Source organism: Zeus faber, assembly GCF_960531495.2.
Source record: "Zeus faber genome assembly, chromosome: 13".
NCBI classification, from domain to species: domain Eukaryota; kingdom Metazoa; phylum Chordata; class Actinopteri; order Zeiformes; family Zeidae; genus Zeus; species Zeus faber.
In genome coordinates, this window is record NC_137198.1 from 7,926,134 (window position 1) to 7,944,838 (window position 18,705).

An 18,705-nucleotide genomic window follows, 5' to 3' on the forward strand; every position below is an offset into this window, starting at 1 on the left:
GGGGGGGGCCTCATCCCTGCCGCACGCTGCCGGCTGTAGAGCGCGCCGCGGCCGGGGAGCGCGAGCGGTGGAGGAAGCACCGGCGCTCCAGCTGTACGATTGGCTGTTCGTGTCCCACGGCTGTTTCTCTGCTCTGTACGATTTGCTGTTCCTGTCGCATGTTTAAATTACGTATTTACGGAGGTTTACGATGGTAATCTAACTTACATAATTTCAGCGGCGACTTCTTTCCCTTGATAAAATGTTCCATGGGTTACGTTTCCGTGAAATATGGAAAACGTTGGCGTACCTCTGTGACTCCTTACAATTTCACAGATTCAATTTTTCCATCCGGCTACTTTGGGTCCAATTTTTGGGGGTTTTCCACTCATTTCCGCTCTGCATGTGGATCGACTTGGATGAGACTCGAACGACGGGACTTTCGCGACTTCCTGGTTCTAAATAATCAAACCGTGTTCGTAGCTTCTGCAGTCGTTCTGTTCCAGACAATAACAATAGGACTAACGACTACCATAATAATAACAAAATCTGTTTTGGCCTGCTTATCATACTTGACATCGCTATTCAGTTCATAATGACGAACATCCAAGGGGTTCTTCAAAAAAGGATTTTGAATTCATGAGCAGATCGGCAATAAATATCAACACCATATTAAATCACAGATCATTCATACGATTATCAATTCTTCCCACGGCCCCGCCCGGCCCCCTGCTGCCTAGATGCCAATTTGCTGGGCAAATTTTGACACGGATTAAAATACAACCATGAAATTCTAAATCGTTTTCTGCTTGTAACTGGAACCACGTGGAAAAAGACGCATCAAAGGAGGCGCACCCAGAGCTGGTCGTCCGTTCCCGGCGGGTTCTTCTTGATGAAGGCTCCGTAGTAGGTGGCGATGTTTCGGTGATGGCTGTACTTCTTCAACATGTTGATCTCCGCCTTGATCTCTTCCTCCTCGTCCTGGAAACACACACACACACACACACACACACACACACACACACACACACACACACACACACACACACACACACACACACACACACACACACACACACACACACACACACACACACACACACACACACACACAGAGACACACGCAGTTGCCATGGATGTGCATCTCAAACGAAGTGTTATCACGTGGGGAAATAGGACGGCTGGTGGAGCCGACAGCCGTATCCTGAAGTTACGTCTTGATGACTCTCATTTTGAAGTTTGTCGCCTCAAAAGTGACACCGTTGTTTAAAACAGCGTTTTAAACAACGGTGTCACTTTTGAGGCGACAAGCTTCAAAATGAGAGAAAACAGCGTTTTAAACAACGGTTCATTTCCCCGTTCACCATCCACAACATTAGGGAAAAGTGCGCTTTGATTCTTGCGTTTAGCGTAAACTGCCGGGAGAAAAATTAAAAAAGGGGAGCTTCAGAATGCAGATTTGGCTCGACGTGGTGCTCGATTTCTCTCACCGTCTTTAATTCGTTCTATCGGTTTTTTTACTCATTCGCTCATCCGGTCATTGTGCTCATTCGTGGGTTTTTACACCTTGACTCACATTTTCTTTCTCGGAGATGAACGTACAGTATGTATCCTCTCCTTGTGATCACTTTGGTTTAAGTCTTGAATATACTGTGCACTTTACTATACAAAAATTTGAACGCAAAAAGAAATCGCAGACCGTGCATGCCGCGCATCGTCTGTTTGGGGCTTTTTCGGTGCGCACCACCAGGCCTGAAAAGCGCTCCCGGGTAAAACACTGAATTGTGATGAATGAATTATGTGCATTCATTCGTTTCATCATTTCACCCATCCGTCCATTCATGTATGTATTCCTAATTAACCATCCATCCATTTTTGAATTCAATGAATTCATTAATTCTTTCAACCAGCTGACCATTTGTTTATGTATTTGGGATTTATCCATCCAGCCATTATTTAATTCATTCTTTAATTCAGCTTATTGGAGTGTTCATTGACCAATCTACTTATTCATTCATTCATTCATTCATTCATTCTAAGGGTGTCATGATTCCAACTTGAAATGATAATCGATCTAAATGAGCGTCCCATTTCGAAATTCAAAATCACAAGCAGGTAGGTTCACTGCCGCTCGCCCGGCTCCAAACTTTCATGAAATCTGGTTCAGAGTTTGGAGAACTATTTGGAGAACTGGAGTCAGCTCCGTGGAGGGGCTCGCTGCACACGGCCCCCCGCCCACGGCCCCCCGCCCACCAGGCGCCCACTATGGCTGCAGGAACGACATTCGAAATAGGATGCCAATAATATTCTAATTCTATTCGAATTTCGTTCCTACTTATATTCAACTTTGTTTTGTTTTTTTTTGGTAATATTATTACAAATGAATAAATAAATATGCAACATTATGACAAAAAGTAATAATATTACAATAAAAAATAACAACAAAGTTCAATATGGGTTCATCCAGTTTGTTGCACAGTGAACGCACATTAGAGAGAAATGTTCCACGGTCACGGTGCCAAGTCCACGTCAACGGAGACGGACCACGCAGCGACGCGTTTCCCTGTGTGTTCAAGGGAGAGTGCACCTTTGACCAGAACGGCCAGTAATTCCACAGATGTGGCGATGGAAGTAGGAAACAAACCGGACATTCACAGAGGGAATGTCCGACAGTGCAGAGGTTTTCCAACCACCGGCCCGCGGACCGTGCCTTCCCGCGGGGCATTTGCCACCGGGCCGTGAGAACGCAGGCGGGATTTTTTTCAGGAGCGCGCTGTGGTGTGCTCCACGGCAGAGCGGCAGCAGGAAACGGAGTAAATTAAATACATCTAGAGTTTTTATTTGCTTTGTTTGGAGAAAAGATTCCTCTGATCGAAGCTGCAGGTAGTCATTTACCTTTTACTGCCAGCGTTCCCCTCTGGCAAAAATACCATCTGTTTTACTGCGGTTATTTTGGTGAGTAATTTAAAAGTAGTGTAATAAGTAACTTATTGTTAATTACTCTAAAGTTTAGTTCTGCTAAAGCTCTAAACTATTAAGGCAAGTATCTTAGCATTTTTACCAGTGCAGTACATGAGAACAGTATCAGGTGTGTAAATTTGACCGGCACAGAATCGGATATAACTGACATTGTTCGGGCGGTGAAAACCGACCAATAGCGGTCACCGGCCGATCGATCGGTGCGTCTCACGTTTCAAATGTTAACATTACGGTCACATTTTTGTTCTTTATTATAATTCTCCCACTTCACATTGTACCTCAGAATGCAGCGATACACCTCGGTGGCTAATAAAGTATCGTTCAGTGCGTATCAGTGGATGTTGAGTGAGAGGAGAGGGAGGGAGGGCTTACAGAAGCACAGGTCGTAGCATCTGGTCCAGTCCCAGGGATGTAGTTTAAGCACAGAATAAATGTACTGTATATTTTTGTATTGATAGATTTCCGTCATTAAATTCCAATATTATATACATATAAAAACAAATTTACGTAGTTTCAGCTGGCATGTCGTACCTCCGTATTTTGACGAAGAATTGCATGGTTGGTACACAAAATGTGTGCAGCTTGGCAGGTCTGGGTGTGTTGTTACAAATATTCTCATATTTTTGTCATTATTTATAATTTTGGATTTTCAAATAAAAGTGACTTATTGAGAAACAAGTGTTTTCAACACAAATCAAGATTCGACACTCGAACAATGGCACAGCCGTCAGTTGCTGAAAAAGAAATACGTTTGAATCGAAAATCGAATCGGGACCTTAAATTAAAAAGTCAAATCGAATCGTGGATCCACGCACCCATCCTTGAATTAATTTATTAGTTTACTTATTTGATCATCATTCACCAATTAACTTGTGCAATCATTCATTCATTCACCCATCTGTCCTTTCCTGATGTGCCACCCACCCATCCACCCATCCGTCCCAACATTCTTAAATTCATCCATTCATCCCCCTGGGTGCTGGGAGTGAGGGGAGAGGTGCGAGGGTCTTTAAATTTAGGCGAGATTCCCTCCTGTTCCACAGACCACACTGCTGTGCTAATACCCCCAGCTAATATTACCATGGCAATAGGCCTGTCCTCATTTCCTCTCCGACACACACACACACGCACACACACACACTTCATAATTAGATGACACAGAGTATGGCGAAATAATCACTTGAGATGATTTGCTGTGTGAATGTGTGTGGGTGAGTGAGTGACGTGTGGGTGAGTGTAAGTGTGAACGTGTGTGTGTGTGTGTGTGTGCGTGTGCGTGTGTGTCTTACCCCAGTGACATCCATGACCTTGATGGCTGCCAGCTGTCCCGTCTTAACATGGCGACCCTGTAGAAGGAAGCAAGAGAGAGATTGATACATGAATCACAAGAAGAAGAGTTTACATTTTGATGTTTTTGGGTTTTTTTTTTGCAGGAATCCATTCAAGGGCTTGAAAGGACTCAGTAATATTTTATTTGCCCCTTGTGCCAATTCCACCGTGACATGAATGTTGTTGACCATGCCTGTCATTCATTGGCATTAGGAGGCCTAAAAAGCTGGGTTCGGGTCCACGACCAAGCCGGAGGCAGAGCAGGAGCAAACACAGGTGCAGCGTTTCAACGACGGAGGGATGCACAAGTCTGAACATGTATGACATGACACCGTCTGTCAGTGCCATGCGAGCTGGTTGGCCACCACCTATTTCCTTGACTTGCTGGGCAAACTTATCTGTGGGTTTTTCCCTAAACTCAACAAACGTCACCTTTAACTTGAAATGATTGACCTTTTATTTCCTGCACAAGTTAATATGTTGTGTTGATTTGGGGACACGGGGATGGGAGAGGTTGAGTTTGAGGGTCATGCGATGTAGATGTAGTTACTATGGCTTGCTTTGGCCGCACGTACATCACTGCTGATTATTCCATTAAAATATGAAAATGCAATGTACAATCAACTGGATATTGCAATGGCAATAAACCTGCAATAAAATGAATATTCAATATGTTATATCGTAATTAATTTGGTGGCTTATTTGAAGACCGTTCAGAAGAAGGATTATAATCGAGTGGGGATCCTTTAAACAATAACTAATTCCATTTCCTCAAACACATTTTTTTGTCCAGCATCAATTAAATCTTTGTGTGTATAATATAGAGTTGTATATTATATAGAATGGGGTTTTTTAGCTCTCGAAGACCCTATACGTCCGGTTCGTCTTACAGATATCACTGGATAAATATCACATACGTTCCGTCTCATGCATGATGGCTTCCATCTAGATACCAGTCCCACAAGTAGCCAGCCATGTTCCATTGCCCTGTTAATGGTGGGCTTTTAAAGCTGTAGACATGTTAGGGAACATCTAGACACACGAACTTACTTAAGTACATTTCCACAGCTTTAAAAGCTCTGCATTAACACTACAAAACTTCCCCTACCCTTGGATGGACAAGCAAAAACAACCCCACAAAGAGCAAAAGGGGCAAAATAAAAAGAAGGAACCTCGAAGAAATTACTTGTAAAAAGGGATCCTCATTCCAGGGTGGCGAAATAGGTACAACGCGAGAAAGCATACCATGGAAAACACAGAAGTATACAGAGCTCGGTTAAACTAACCGACACACGTGCCAAGCTATGTAGGCTATGCAGATGCCTGAGGGTTCTAGGAGTCTAGGAGCCAGGAGGTTGGAGGGCCGAGAGGAAAGCCCTGACGGCTGCTTTGCAACCAGGCATCTGTTGGCGGGATTAGCTAATGAAGCTAACAAGGCTAGCAAACGTTAAAACACTGGCGGCAATTACTTCCACCTGTCTGGACTCGACTGATTAGCATATTATAGTCTGGGCATTAAGCTTAGCACCAGCACAACAAACAAACACACCCACACCCACCCACACCCCCACACCCCCACACACACACACATGCACACACGCACAAAGCACGAACACTTTCCCAATCAGGGCAGGACTTGTGGGGTTTGCAATAAACCAGATGGTATTAGTGGCCCTGGCCTACGATGGCCCCCGAGGGCTTTAGTCAAAGGAACATTGTGATACTGAGAACTGTGGCCAACTGGGAGTCCAGGACACTGAGAGTGTTGCTGTGAAACTAGAAGCACTAATCCACACAGCGCAAACCTCAGGCAAGGCGGCCCGGGATCAAGATTCACTCAAACATCAATTGGCTCCACAACAGAGAGTGTGGACCGGACCGGACTGGACCGGACTAGACCGGACTAGACCGGACTGGAGCGGACTGCCTGTTTCCAGCGCCTGAAGCGTCTGAGGCTTCACACTGAATCCCCCAAACGACAAGAATGAACCGGAAGTCCGTTCTTTCGGAAAGCTGTGACGAGCTGCGGTGACAGATTTCCACGTGCGTTCGGGGATGCGTTAAAGCTTTCCAACTGACGACTGGAAGGGATGTCAGTCAAATGTATTTTTTATTGGAACCGGGTTTAAAACTAGGTAAATACTTCTTTATATCAGTGATTTGTGTGTAATTATTATTATTTTTTTTTAACTTTGAGTTATGGAAAGCGGTAAATGTCCAGTTGGGCAGACTACACGCTATCGAACGGGAAAAAACACATTTTCCGCGACATATTTTGGGATGCGACACGCAGAGCCAGCTCACCAGACAGCCACTGACTGTTTCAGATGCGTTTTCCGATCCGGTGTGCACCCAGTTTGAAACCTGCACAGCCATTGAGGTCACAGTGGACTGACTGGCATTGATCAACCACGTTTAGGAACAACCGTCGATATACCATGGTCAATTTCGAGTACGCACATTTTAGTATTTTTAGAGCTTGTAGAGCTTGTTGTGCGTAATCACTGGGTGTCATGACATTTCACTGCATATATGTTTGACCGTATGTATATGTATGGGACAAATAATCTTGAACTCGAATTTGCATGACCGGCAAAAAAATCTAACTTATTAGGGGTGTCACGATTCTCCAAATCCACGATTTAAATTTCGATTTTAAGGTCATGATTCTATTTAATTACAAAAAAAAAAAAAAATTCCAGGATTGACGGCTATGCCATTGTTCGACTATCAAGTCTTGATTTGTAAAGAAAACACTTGTTTTTCGCAATAAGTAACTTTTATTTGAATATTAAAAATTGTAAATAAAAACCAATATATGAGAATATTAAAACAACACACCTAAGACCTTTAAACTAGACTTTAGAATAATAAACAAGAAGTTACTTATTACACTACTTCTAAGTCACTCACCAAAATAAGGTCAGAAAAACGGATTCTATGTTTGCCAGAGGGGAACGCTGGCAGTAAAAGGTAAATTACTACCTGCAGCTTCGATCAGAGCCTTCTTTACTCCAAACAAAGCAAGTTAAAAATCTACATGTATTTAATTTACTCCGTTTCCTACTGCCGCTCTGCCGTGGAGCACACCACAGATCGCTCCTGAAAGGTAATCCCGCCTGCGTTCTCACGGCCCGGTGGCAAATGCCCCGCGTCCAGGCCCAGTCCACGAGCCGATGGTTGGAAAACCTCTGCACTGTCAGACATTCCCTCTGTGAATGTCCGGTTTGTTTCCTACTTCCATCGCCACATCTGTGGAATTACTGGCCGTTCTGGTCAAAGGTGCACTCTCACACAGGGAAACGCGGGGAAACGCGTCGGTGCGTGGTCCGTCTCCGCTGACGTGGACTTGGCACCGTGACCGTGGAACATTTCTCTCTAATGTGCGTTCACTGTGCAACAAACTGGATGAACCCATATTGAACTCTGTTGGGGTATTTCTTTGGAATTGGAATTCTACGCGAAATTCGTTCCTGCACAGTGTGCGTTGAGGGATGCGGCGCAGCTGACGCCACGGCGGACCTGGCCGCGGCTCTCCCAATTCCGAGTCGGTTCGGGGCCGGGGGAGCCGCGCCCCCCCGGGGCCCACGGCATTTGTTTATCGCCGGACCTTGACCGCCCCAATATGGCGACCATGTCTGACGATATTACCCACAAAATACGGGGAGATTGGCGAACCCGATTGTGATCTCCGAGTTCGAAATCGAACGCTCAATTCGATTTTGAATCGTAATCGCGACGCCCCTGTACACTTATTGTACCTTTAAGTCTCAGACGCACAAGTCAGACCAACTGGGACCAGAGCATAAAGGGAAAATGAGCCACAAAGACACCTTGAAAGGTCACGCCCTCTCCATCTGGAACCGCTACACTGTTTTGGGACTCACTCGTCAACAAAGCACCTATTTTTATACAACTCTCCAGAGATAAACTGTGGAGGACGGCACAGCCACACTGCCTGCACATAACGGGTTGATGGGTGTGTTTCTGGCAGGGATCCTCAGAATAAAAAGTGAGCGTATCCATTCAAAACAACCGTGTTGTATTGTTTATAGACAGCAACGTAGCTTCCACCATGGAGAGGTTTAACATCTTGGTAACTGGGATTCATTTTGAATTTCACTTAAGAGGAAACTATCGCAGGAAGGAAGCCACGCATCCAATTAGCAGCGCTCATTCCGTGAGTACAAAATGAAATTCAAGGTCTTTCGAGTACTTTTTAAGCACTATGTTTTTTTCCATTTTCAAGGACTTCATGCAAAACAAATGCACTCAATTTTCAATTTGATCTTTATTAATTAAAATATAATGGTAATCTCAGTGTCTATTATTTATATTAGTATATCTATCATCTGTATATCTATTATTCATCTCCTATTGATCTACTATTACAAGATAAAATGTACATTTCCCTGGCATGATGTTTAATTACGTAACGATTTGAATAAAAAAAAAACAGGGGGAATATAATAGCTTTTCAATGATTACGGGGGTTTTTTTCTCCAAGGACATTTCAAGCACCTCAAGGTGCAATGCAATGAAAGAATCTTGAATCAAATAAAATAAATGAACATGAGATGGTATCTCTCAATTCCGTATCTCAAATGTAGTATACCCAAAAAAATTTGGCGTGCCACAGATTCTGCCACTGTATTTTCCACCGGGGGAATAATAACTGAAGTTATTATTTATACATTAAATGACTCCAAACTCTCGTTTTTCCTTAACAGGTGGAAAAAAAAAGTTCCCTCAGCGACTCCGAACTAGAAAGGAACTTTTGGGGGTTTGATATAATTCACAAGATCACAATCCGCCAATGGCACAATCGGCGCTAAGCACCGCGCCACCGGATGGCAGAGCGCTCCCAACACACACACACACAGACAAGTGTGCACATCTACACACACACACACACACACACACAAAATTTGTCAAGAGGAGAAGGAGCTGAGGAGGTTGAGTGGGGATTTCTCATTCGGATCAGTCAGACTGCCCCAATTCCTCCAACACAAGGAGCCGCTTTGTTAGTCCAACAAAGACATTAGTGGTCCAAGACTGAGACTTGGGAGTGCGCGCGCACACACACACACACACACACACACACACACACACACACACACACACACACACACACACACACACACACACACACACACACACACACACACACACACACACACACACACACACACACACACACACCTCTTTTTCGCCGCTTGTTCACATCGACAGACACACTCGATCACAAATCACAGAGACCAAGAGGAAGGAGTGACTGACGGAGGGCGAGAAAGAGAGGGAGACGAGTCGGGGAGGGAGGATGAAAGACAGCAGCGTGGAGGGAGAGAGCGAGAGAGAGACAGGCTGAGAGAGGGTGTTAGAGAGACAGAGTGTAAGAGATGAGAGAGACAGAGAGTGTGTGAGAGAGAGAGAAAGACAGGGTGAGTGAGAGAAAGACAGAGAGAGAGAGAAAGAGAGAGAGAGAGAGAGAGAGACAGGGTGTGTGAGAGAAAGACAGAGAGAGAGAGACCCGCCGGGCCAGTATAGGTTATTGATGAACCTATTGATAAACAGTTCGAAATGACGTGTCCAGTATCCATCCATCCATCCATCCTTCTTTCCATTCATCTATCCACCCTTCCATCCATCCTTTTATACATTCATCCATCTTTCCACCCACCCATCCTTCCATCATTGATCCTTCCATCTATCCATGCATCATTCCTTCCAGCCTTCCTTCTAACTTTCTTTGCCAAGCATCCATCCATGCTTCCATTTCTTTCCATCCATTATTCATCCTTCCATCCATCTTTATTCTGATCCATCCATCCATCTTTCATTCTATCCAAACATCCATCATTCCATCCGTCCGTCTCGCTATCATCCATCTATCCATCCAGCCATCTATCATTTCTTCCCGTCCATCCTTCCTTCCATCCCTCCACCCTTCATCCCATCCACGTGTGACCAAGTGTGAAAGGAACAAGCTGGTTTGAGCCACATCTGCTCGTCTTCAACTCTCTCTCCCTCTATTCCTCTCCTTCTTTATTTCCCTCCCTCTTCATTTCTCCTCTCGCTCTCCCTCCCTCCCTCGTTCTCTGCTCTGATCAGTTGAAAGTGGCTTTGATCAACTCGACTGGAATAATAAGCAACACCACCCTTTGTGATATTTATATGTCAAATCATTTTGTTAAATTATATAAAAACAGACGACAAAACAGAGCGCTCACAATACGGCGATGCCTCAGTTCCGATTTTATTATATGATTAGAATTATAATAATATAATAACTATAATGTGGTATTATGAGCCATCCAGAATGGATTACCAATTCATTTTATTTATTTGTATTTTTTTTTCTACCGATTTGATAAAAAAGAAACAAGAACAGATTAGCGGTGTAACACAATAAGTAAGATAAAATATGAGATTAAATGTGATTAATTAGAATTTAGAATAGAAGAATCTCTCTCTTTCTCAAGCTACTTCCACCTCTCTCTCCCCCTTCCTCACCCTCACCCTCCATCCCTCCCTCCTTCTACCCTTCTCTCTCTCTCTCATAACTCATTGACAACCACTACACCTCCACAGGCCCATCCATCCCTTCTTCTTCTCTACTCATTTATTCCACGCTATGTCCTCCTCTCCTCCTCCCCCCCTCTCTCGTTCCTCCCCCTCTCCTTCCTCCCACTGCTGTGACCCAGATCGGCAGGATCGCTCTCTAATTCGCTGATCCCTCGCTTAATCTCCTTCTCATTTGGAAACTCTCTCTCTCTCTCTCTCTCTCCTTTAATTCTCCCTCACACTTAGTTACGCTTTTGTTGTCTCTCTCTATCTCGCTCGCTCGCTCTCCTCCCCACCCACCTTCCCCCTAGTCTTCTCCAATCTTTATTTCGGTCTCCATCCCCCTGTCCCTCCCTCCATTGTTCTATCCATCATTCATTCTCTGTCCCGCGATCCACAATTCTCTCTCTCTCTCTCACTCTCACTTTCTCTCACTCTCACCCTCTCTCTCTCTCTCACACACACACACACACACACACACACACACAGCTCAGTGTAAAGTGACTCCCGACACAAACATGCCTGGGATCTGGGATGGACGCTAACACGACACGGGGGGGTGGGGCGTTTGGTCTTTTCACGGTGATGCTGCCAACGTACGCGACACCTCCCGTCAGCCACGGAGCGCTGACATGGAATTCAAATGTCACACACACGTGTCCCTGGGGGTGTGTGCAGATGGATGGATGGCTGTGTGGATGAATGAATGAATGGACGGATCAATAGAGGGATTGATTCGCTGATTGATCCTTTGCTTATGCAAAACAAAATGCTGCTACAATAGCATGCTTCCAGACATGCGTGCACACACACACACACACACACACACACACACACACACACACACACACACACACACACACACACACACACACACACACACACACACACACACACACACACACACACACACACACACACACACACACACTCCAAACATTCCAAACATTCCAAAACAGCTCTGCCTCGTGGAGGCATGGACTCCCCTAGACCTCTGAAGGTGTCCTGTGGTATCTGGCACCAAGACGTTAGCAGCAGATCCTTTAAGTCCTGGAAGTTGTGAGGTGGGGCCCCCATGGATCGGAGCTTGTTGCTCCAGCACATCCCACAGACGCCCCATCGGATCGGACCCTAACCCCACCCATCCACATGATGCAGGAGAAGATGTGATTCATCAGACCAGGCCACCTTCTTCCATTGCTCCTTGGTCCAGTTATGACGCTCACGTGTCCATTGTAGGAGCTTTGGGCGGTGCCAAACCGCGCATAATGGGAACACCTCTCCGTCACTGTCTCAACCAACCCCCAACACCAAAGCCACATGAGCAATGATATTACCTTCACCTGTCAGTGACTTTAATAATGTGGCTGATCAGTGTGTAGGATAATGTGATACATCATAGTAATTACTTTGCACCGCCGGCTGAATGATGTTTTACCACATGTGACACAGTTGGGATATGAAATATGAATATCTCAACAGGAAATAAAAACACATGGATTTGGATATTTTCAGATCCGTTTTGGGCGACATTCATTTGTGGAAAAAGATAGGACGCGACTTCCTGTCCAAACACGGAGATCGTAACTTGACGCTCCTCGTGTCAACGATGTGAGTTAGTGACGCGTTCAAAGAAAACTTTATTTGGTTAATCAAAAGTTTTCCCACCCGACTGCTCCTGCCTGGTGAAAAGATCAAACTACCCGCTCCCAGCGGTGTCCATCCTATCCCCACTCACACGCCCAGGCTCATCTTTGTCCTGAGATGTCATTTCAACGTGTGTAAACAAAGCCCGAGTCATTTGATTTGAGACAAAGACAAGATAAAGGCCCGTCCGGTGAGGAAGACAGGGAACTTAAGTCATTTATCCCCTGCACTTAAAAGTAAAGACCTAAGAGACCAATAAGTACTTTGACATTTCCTTTATATTGCACCGCTAAAAGGCTCAAATCAAGAAACACCCACAGCACTTGTGCGGTGATGCGGAGCATTTAGACTGGGAATATTTCACAGGTTTCTGCATAAATCAGAAAACGTCCCAGCCCACCACGCCCGACTCGTAAACACGATCCAAGATTAAACTTAGCGGCTGGTGTTTTGGCAAATTTTTATTTTTTATTTTTTGGAGATGAGACTTCCCACGTTGTCTCATCCGTCATCGGGGACAAAGCCTTCAATAAGCGGCGTGCCGGGTTGAACCGGGAGACGTCTTTTCCATTAATTACCATCGGCGCGTAATGGTGATTAATTGCGCCTGCCAGAGGAAGACAGGACGAGGGTGGAGGTCTGGAAAGACAAGCGAGCCGGCACACGGGCGTAGGGATAATGAAGCAGGAAGGTGTGAGCGCGAGAACTCTGCCTCTCCGCCATTCATCTGCTGCTATATGGAGCACAATGCTGCTGCTGCCGCCACAGACACAGACACAGACACACACACACACACACACACACACACACACACAGATACACATACACACACACACAGGGCTGCATTAGGGGATGTGTGAGCCCCGGGCTGCAGATGGACACATCTCTTCATCATTCCGCGCTGGCGGCCAAAGGCAGGCGGTGCCCAAATCCCTCAAACCTGCTCAACCACCATAATAGTAACCTGCACAATGTGTCGTATATCGTCTGTAAGTCTCTGTCCTCTACGCTCTACTCCCCCTCTGTGTGTGCGCGAGTGTGTGTTTTTCAACCTCTGTGTCCCTGTGAAGTGCTACTATACTCTGCTGAAGAGGAGGGGAAACCTTCTCAAATTCCGCTTAAAATGAGATACTTTGTCCGTCATACCATTCGTAGTGATGAGAGGTTTGATTCTTCTCGCTCAGTAAAACAGAGCTGCTCTATTTTCTGACTCTTGGTCGTTTTGGTTCAGTTGGTGCAACGCGCGGTGGGAGGACTCCACTGAACGATGATCAAGGGTGGGTTCAGCTCTGATTTGAGAGTGGAGTTCTCACGGGAATCATTTCATTCTGTGCATATTATTTCGTTTTGGTGGAATGCAAAATGTAAATCACTCACATTCAATAGGAATAAGGACATAATGCCTAGGACTTGAATTTAATCCTCAGTAATCATTTTTAGTTTATGAATCGAATACTCACTGTTCTGCCCTGGAGTCTAGAGTCATTTAAATGATTTGGTCACTATGAACGAAACGGTTGCGAATCACAAATGATTAGTTGTCCATAATAATTAGCTTAGTTCTACGTGGACGTGACATTTTTAGTGGTTAATGGGATAGTGGTGTCGTGCCATGGTATTATTTCATTGGAAAAAGCCACGGCGGGAAAAGCAAGGTTGAGAAACACCGGCATAGAAAATGGCTGAAAAACCTTAAAAATAAATAAACAAAATAAACAAATATGCTGAAATAGGGACCCGATACGGGCCACTGTTTTTGTTCCCGTGCGCTGGTGAGCGAGAAAACTTCCAAATAAGGTGTGAGCGACTGCACTGCTGCTCTGCGAAAGTGAACGACGAGTGAAACGTGACGCGATCAGGAGAGCGAGCGTCACTGGGTTTGGATTTATTCCACTAAACAGCAAATTGGGAGTTTGTCCGGAGGGACAGTCATTGGGGAAGACACAATCGGGTACTTCCAAGCACCATCTATCCATATTAGCATATTAAACATAATACTTTTGTGCATGTGTGTGAATGTTGATGATATTGATCGTAACATTGGGAATTTGAAGACTAGAGCGGTCACAATTATTCGATTATAACATAATCGCCGATAAATAAAATGTGAATTAGGTCCGTCAGCTGGTGAGAGTTGGCTTTGTATACGTGGCGTTCGAATCACTGACCACACCCGCGTGCTCTGTTTTTTCGAGAAAAACTGCAGGGAAACGCAGGAAGTGAAATGGCCTGAAGGCTACTGTCTCAGCATCTGTGTGTGTGTGTATGTCCTTGCAGAGTCAGTTGTACAATTACACACAAAAGATTGCACACACACACACACACACACACACACACACACACACACACACACACACACACACACACACACACACACACACACACACACACACACACACACACACACACACACACACACACACACACACACACACACACCCTGCAGTAGAAGGGATGACCGAACAGAGGAGAGTGGGATGGAAGTAGTGATGGTGAGAAAAGAACGACAGGACGATGGTGCAGGGCTGTTTAATGCAGAGAGTTAGTTGATGATTTGATGTTCTCATTTATCATCTTTCAGTCGTTTCATATCGCCGTTAAATTAAGACACTGTCGCTTAGCGCCACACTAAAGTCAAAATTAATGATGGGGAGATATGACCTAAAATGAGGTTTTGAATCTATGGAATATTTGACAAAAATGTATTAATGATGTGATATTTTAACATAAAAACCCAATGGCAATTATGAGAGCTAATCGCAATTTTTTTGTATTATTAGTATTAATGTTAATAAATTATTTTTTCATCCAAATGTAATGGTTGGTTAATCTCTGTCTCAATAAATGTCTCCTTTACATACACATACTTTAAATATGCTGAAATATCACACACACACACACACAGACACACACGCACACACACACACACACACACACACACTTATGATAATAAATCATTCCACTGTGAGCGCCAGGGAGCAGTACTGTGTTCTGCAGTCCATGAAATTATTAAGGTTCGTCGAGAGCCGCGTTTTGCAAACGGTTTTCTGTCACACTTTTTACAATTAAATACGCTGTACCATTAACCACCAAAACACTTCACAAACACATACACTAGTGTGCTCCGGTGTTCCCGTTACGCATGGTCGCATTTTTGGTAGAATAAAAAGAGAAAGCGCAACTCCTGCAGCGCACACCGCGGTGGCGGTGCAGGTGCACACTGCTGCCTCTCCCCTTTGGAAAACAGTTCCATTCTTTTTTTTTTTGTTTTTTTTTTTTGTTTTTTTTAAACATTTTAAATAGGCTTTTTTGGAAAACAGTCAAGTCCAGTCTGGCGGAACCGGCGGATCTTGACCGCCCCCAATATGGCGACCATGTCGGACAACAATACCCACAAAAATACAGGGAGAATCGCAATTTATTTCAACAGAGTAATACAGTACATACAGTATGCAGCACATGGTGTAGAGGCGCTTATTTACATCTCTGTGACCTCAAAGTGTCCAGTTTATTTCTAGTATCACATTAAGGATCATCAATTTACAGACGTGCACACGTTTTGATACGATTCATTTACCGTGAAAAATGTGTTTTCAGAATTGAAATGAGTCATTTTGCCTCTAGGTCTACCTCACCGACAAGGAGATGCAAACACCAAGGCCAAGACTCACAAATGCAGACACACACCCCCAGTAAAGCTCGGAATGGAGTGGACTGCCACGCCAGACTGCCTTCCCAACTCTTCGCAGAGAAGAAATGGGTCAAACCTTAATCCTAATCTGTGTCATCATGATAATCCACACACACACATGCACACACATGCACACACACACACACACACACACACACACACACACACACACACACACACACACACACACACACACACACACACACACACACACACACACACACACACACACACACACACACACATACACACACACACACACACACGCCGCTAAAATGTGATTGGAAACTCCAAAACAGAAATGAAGATGAAAACGTTCTTACAAATTAGAGGTGTAAAAAGGTGACTACATGGTCACCTGTTCAATTGCTTGTGAACACAAATAGCTAATCAGCCAATCACATGGCAGCAACTCATTGCATTTAGGCATGTAGGGGTGGTGATCACTGTTGAAGTTCAAACCGAGCATCAGAATGGGGAATGGGGGACTTAAGTGACTTTGAACGTGGCATGGTTGTTGGTGCCAGAGGGGCTGGTCTGAGTATTTCAGAGACTGCTGACCTCCTGGGATTTTCACGCACAACCATCTCTAGGGTTTACAGAGAATGGTCCGAAAAAGAGAAAATATCCAGTGAGCGGCAGTTCACAGTGTATGTATAAGTGACACCTGACCAAACATCTCATTCATGGACGGTACTGTTGTTGGTCCTCGTTTCCACAATAACAGCACTTACAGTTCAGTCGACCAACTTAGTGAGGATAGGGTAGGGCTGACTTTTTGGAAAGATGATGGTGAAAGTCAGACAGAAAGTCACTGATCTCTTCAAAATGGACCATTTATCGCAGAATACGCCTGAAAACCAATGTCAAGAGCCACATCAAAGGAGTCAGATATTGAAGAAAAGCAACTTGAGTTCCTGCCGTTTCAAAAAGTAATATGTTAGAGATCTCGAACTGAAGGGGGGGGGGGCATTATATGTCAGACAATATGTTCTATAGACTCCAAACTAGTGTTCTATGTTGATCTCAGTGCCAGAAGTCAAAGAGCGATATTGGTTGATGCCTTGTAAAAATTTTAAATAATTAGTCTAGGCAGCATACTAATGCTATCATAGAGGGGATATAGAGTAGGGGTGGGGTAAAAAAATAAAATTGATACAGCATAGTAAGCAATATTTCTCCCCACCATATCATATTTATACTGACGGCAACAATACACTTTTATTTACATTTACAGCCTTGAGATGTATAGGCCATGCCCACAGCAATGCAGATAAAGTTAAAAACAGTGTAACACGTTTTCGGTGGGCCTTTATCCGCCGAGGACGATGCTTCTGTTTCTTTAATACCCATGCGCAGGAGCAGCAGTAACGGAACATCCGAAACAGCATACTATCGTAATACTTGGGTGTTTTGCGAAAACAAAGATTCACAATATCATCGTATCAGGACCCAAGTACGGCGATAATATCATATCGTGAGATCCCTGGCGACTCCCACCCTGAGTATAAACGTATGAAAAACTATGTTCAAGTGTTTTCCTCTCCATCGATGACAGCCAAGACTCCCAAGAGGCAACGCACGAACACACACACACACACACACACACACACACACACACACACACACACACACACACACACACACACACACACACACACACACACACACACACACACACACACACACACACACACACACACACACACACACACACACAGTACATTTGTCAGTACATTGGTCACAGCCATGGTCCAGCGGGCCCTCCATCAGGAGAAGGCAGAGTACCATTTTTAAGCATTGGTTCCTTTTCTTATTTAGATCCCAAACGGACCGAGGCATCAGGTGTGTGAATTCACAAACCTATAAAAGCCAGCGCCTTATTTCCAACAAAGTCTGTTCCCCGTCGATAAACACCCAATATCAAACCCCATTGCGGCGAGTGCGCGCGAGACAATGGGGAGCAACAGAACGACGAGACTGTTAAAAGCAACCCCCGGCAACCAGCTGTGAAGCAGCTGCGGCAACTCCTCTCCAGGACGGAGGGGAGGTCTCGACTCCACCAGCGCCGCAAACACGGTTCTGCTCCACCAGGTCTGAAAGAAATAAGGGGGCAATATACCCAGACATACCTCGCTGCAGTTCAAACACCTACCATCACCCTGCGCGCACGCACACGCACACACACACACACACACACACAAGCATTCACACACACACACACACACACACACACACACACACACGTGCACACACACACACACACTTTGCCCGCACTCGCACAATGTTGTGGAATCAGTGAGCCAGTAAATAAAAGTGACAAAGGCTTCCATTCCAATCTTGCTCGGCGCTGCCCACAAAATATAAAACCACCCCCAGGCTGCTCACACCCGAGAAAAAGAGAGGGGGGAAGAGAGAGAGTGGGGGGGTACACAGAGAGAGAGAGAGAGAGAGAGATGCACAGCAAGAAACGCAGGGATTGAGTGGGAACACGAAACAAGGTATGAAGAGAAGAA

General features: G+C 44.9%; 1 protein-coding gene across 1 annotated transcript in view; it reads right to left on the reverse strand.

Annotated features, from left to right (window-relative positions):
• Positions 1–18,705, reverse strand: part of tnika (TRAF2 and NCK interacting kinase a) — a 112,728-nt gene that overhangs the window by 48,417 nt on the left and 45,606 nt on the right. The window contains exons 3-4 of the mRNA XM_080012732.1: positions 4,248–4,304; positions 835–960 (exon numbers count right to left, since the gene is read on the reverse strand). Of these exons, the coding sequence (XP_079868858.1) occupies positions 835–960; positions 4,248–4,304 (183 nt within the window). The remainder of the gene's footprint in view (positions 1–834; positions 961–4,247; positions 4,305–18,705) is intronic.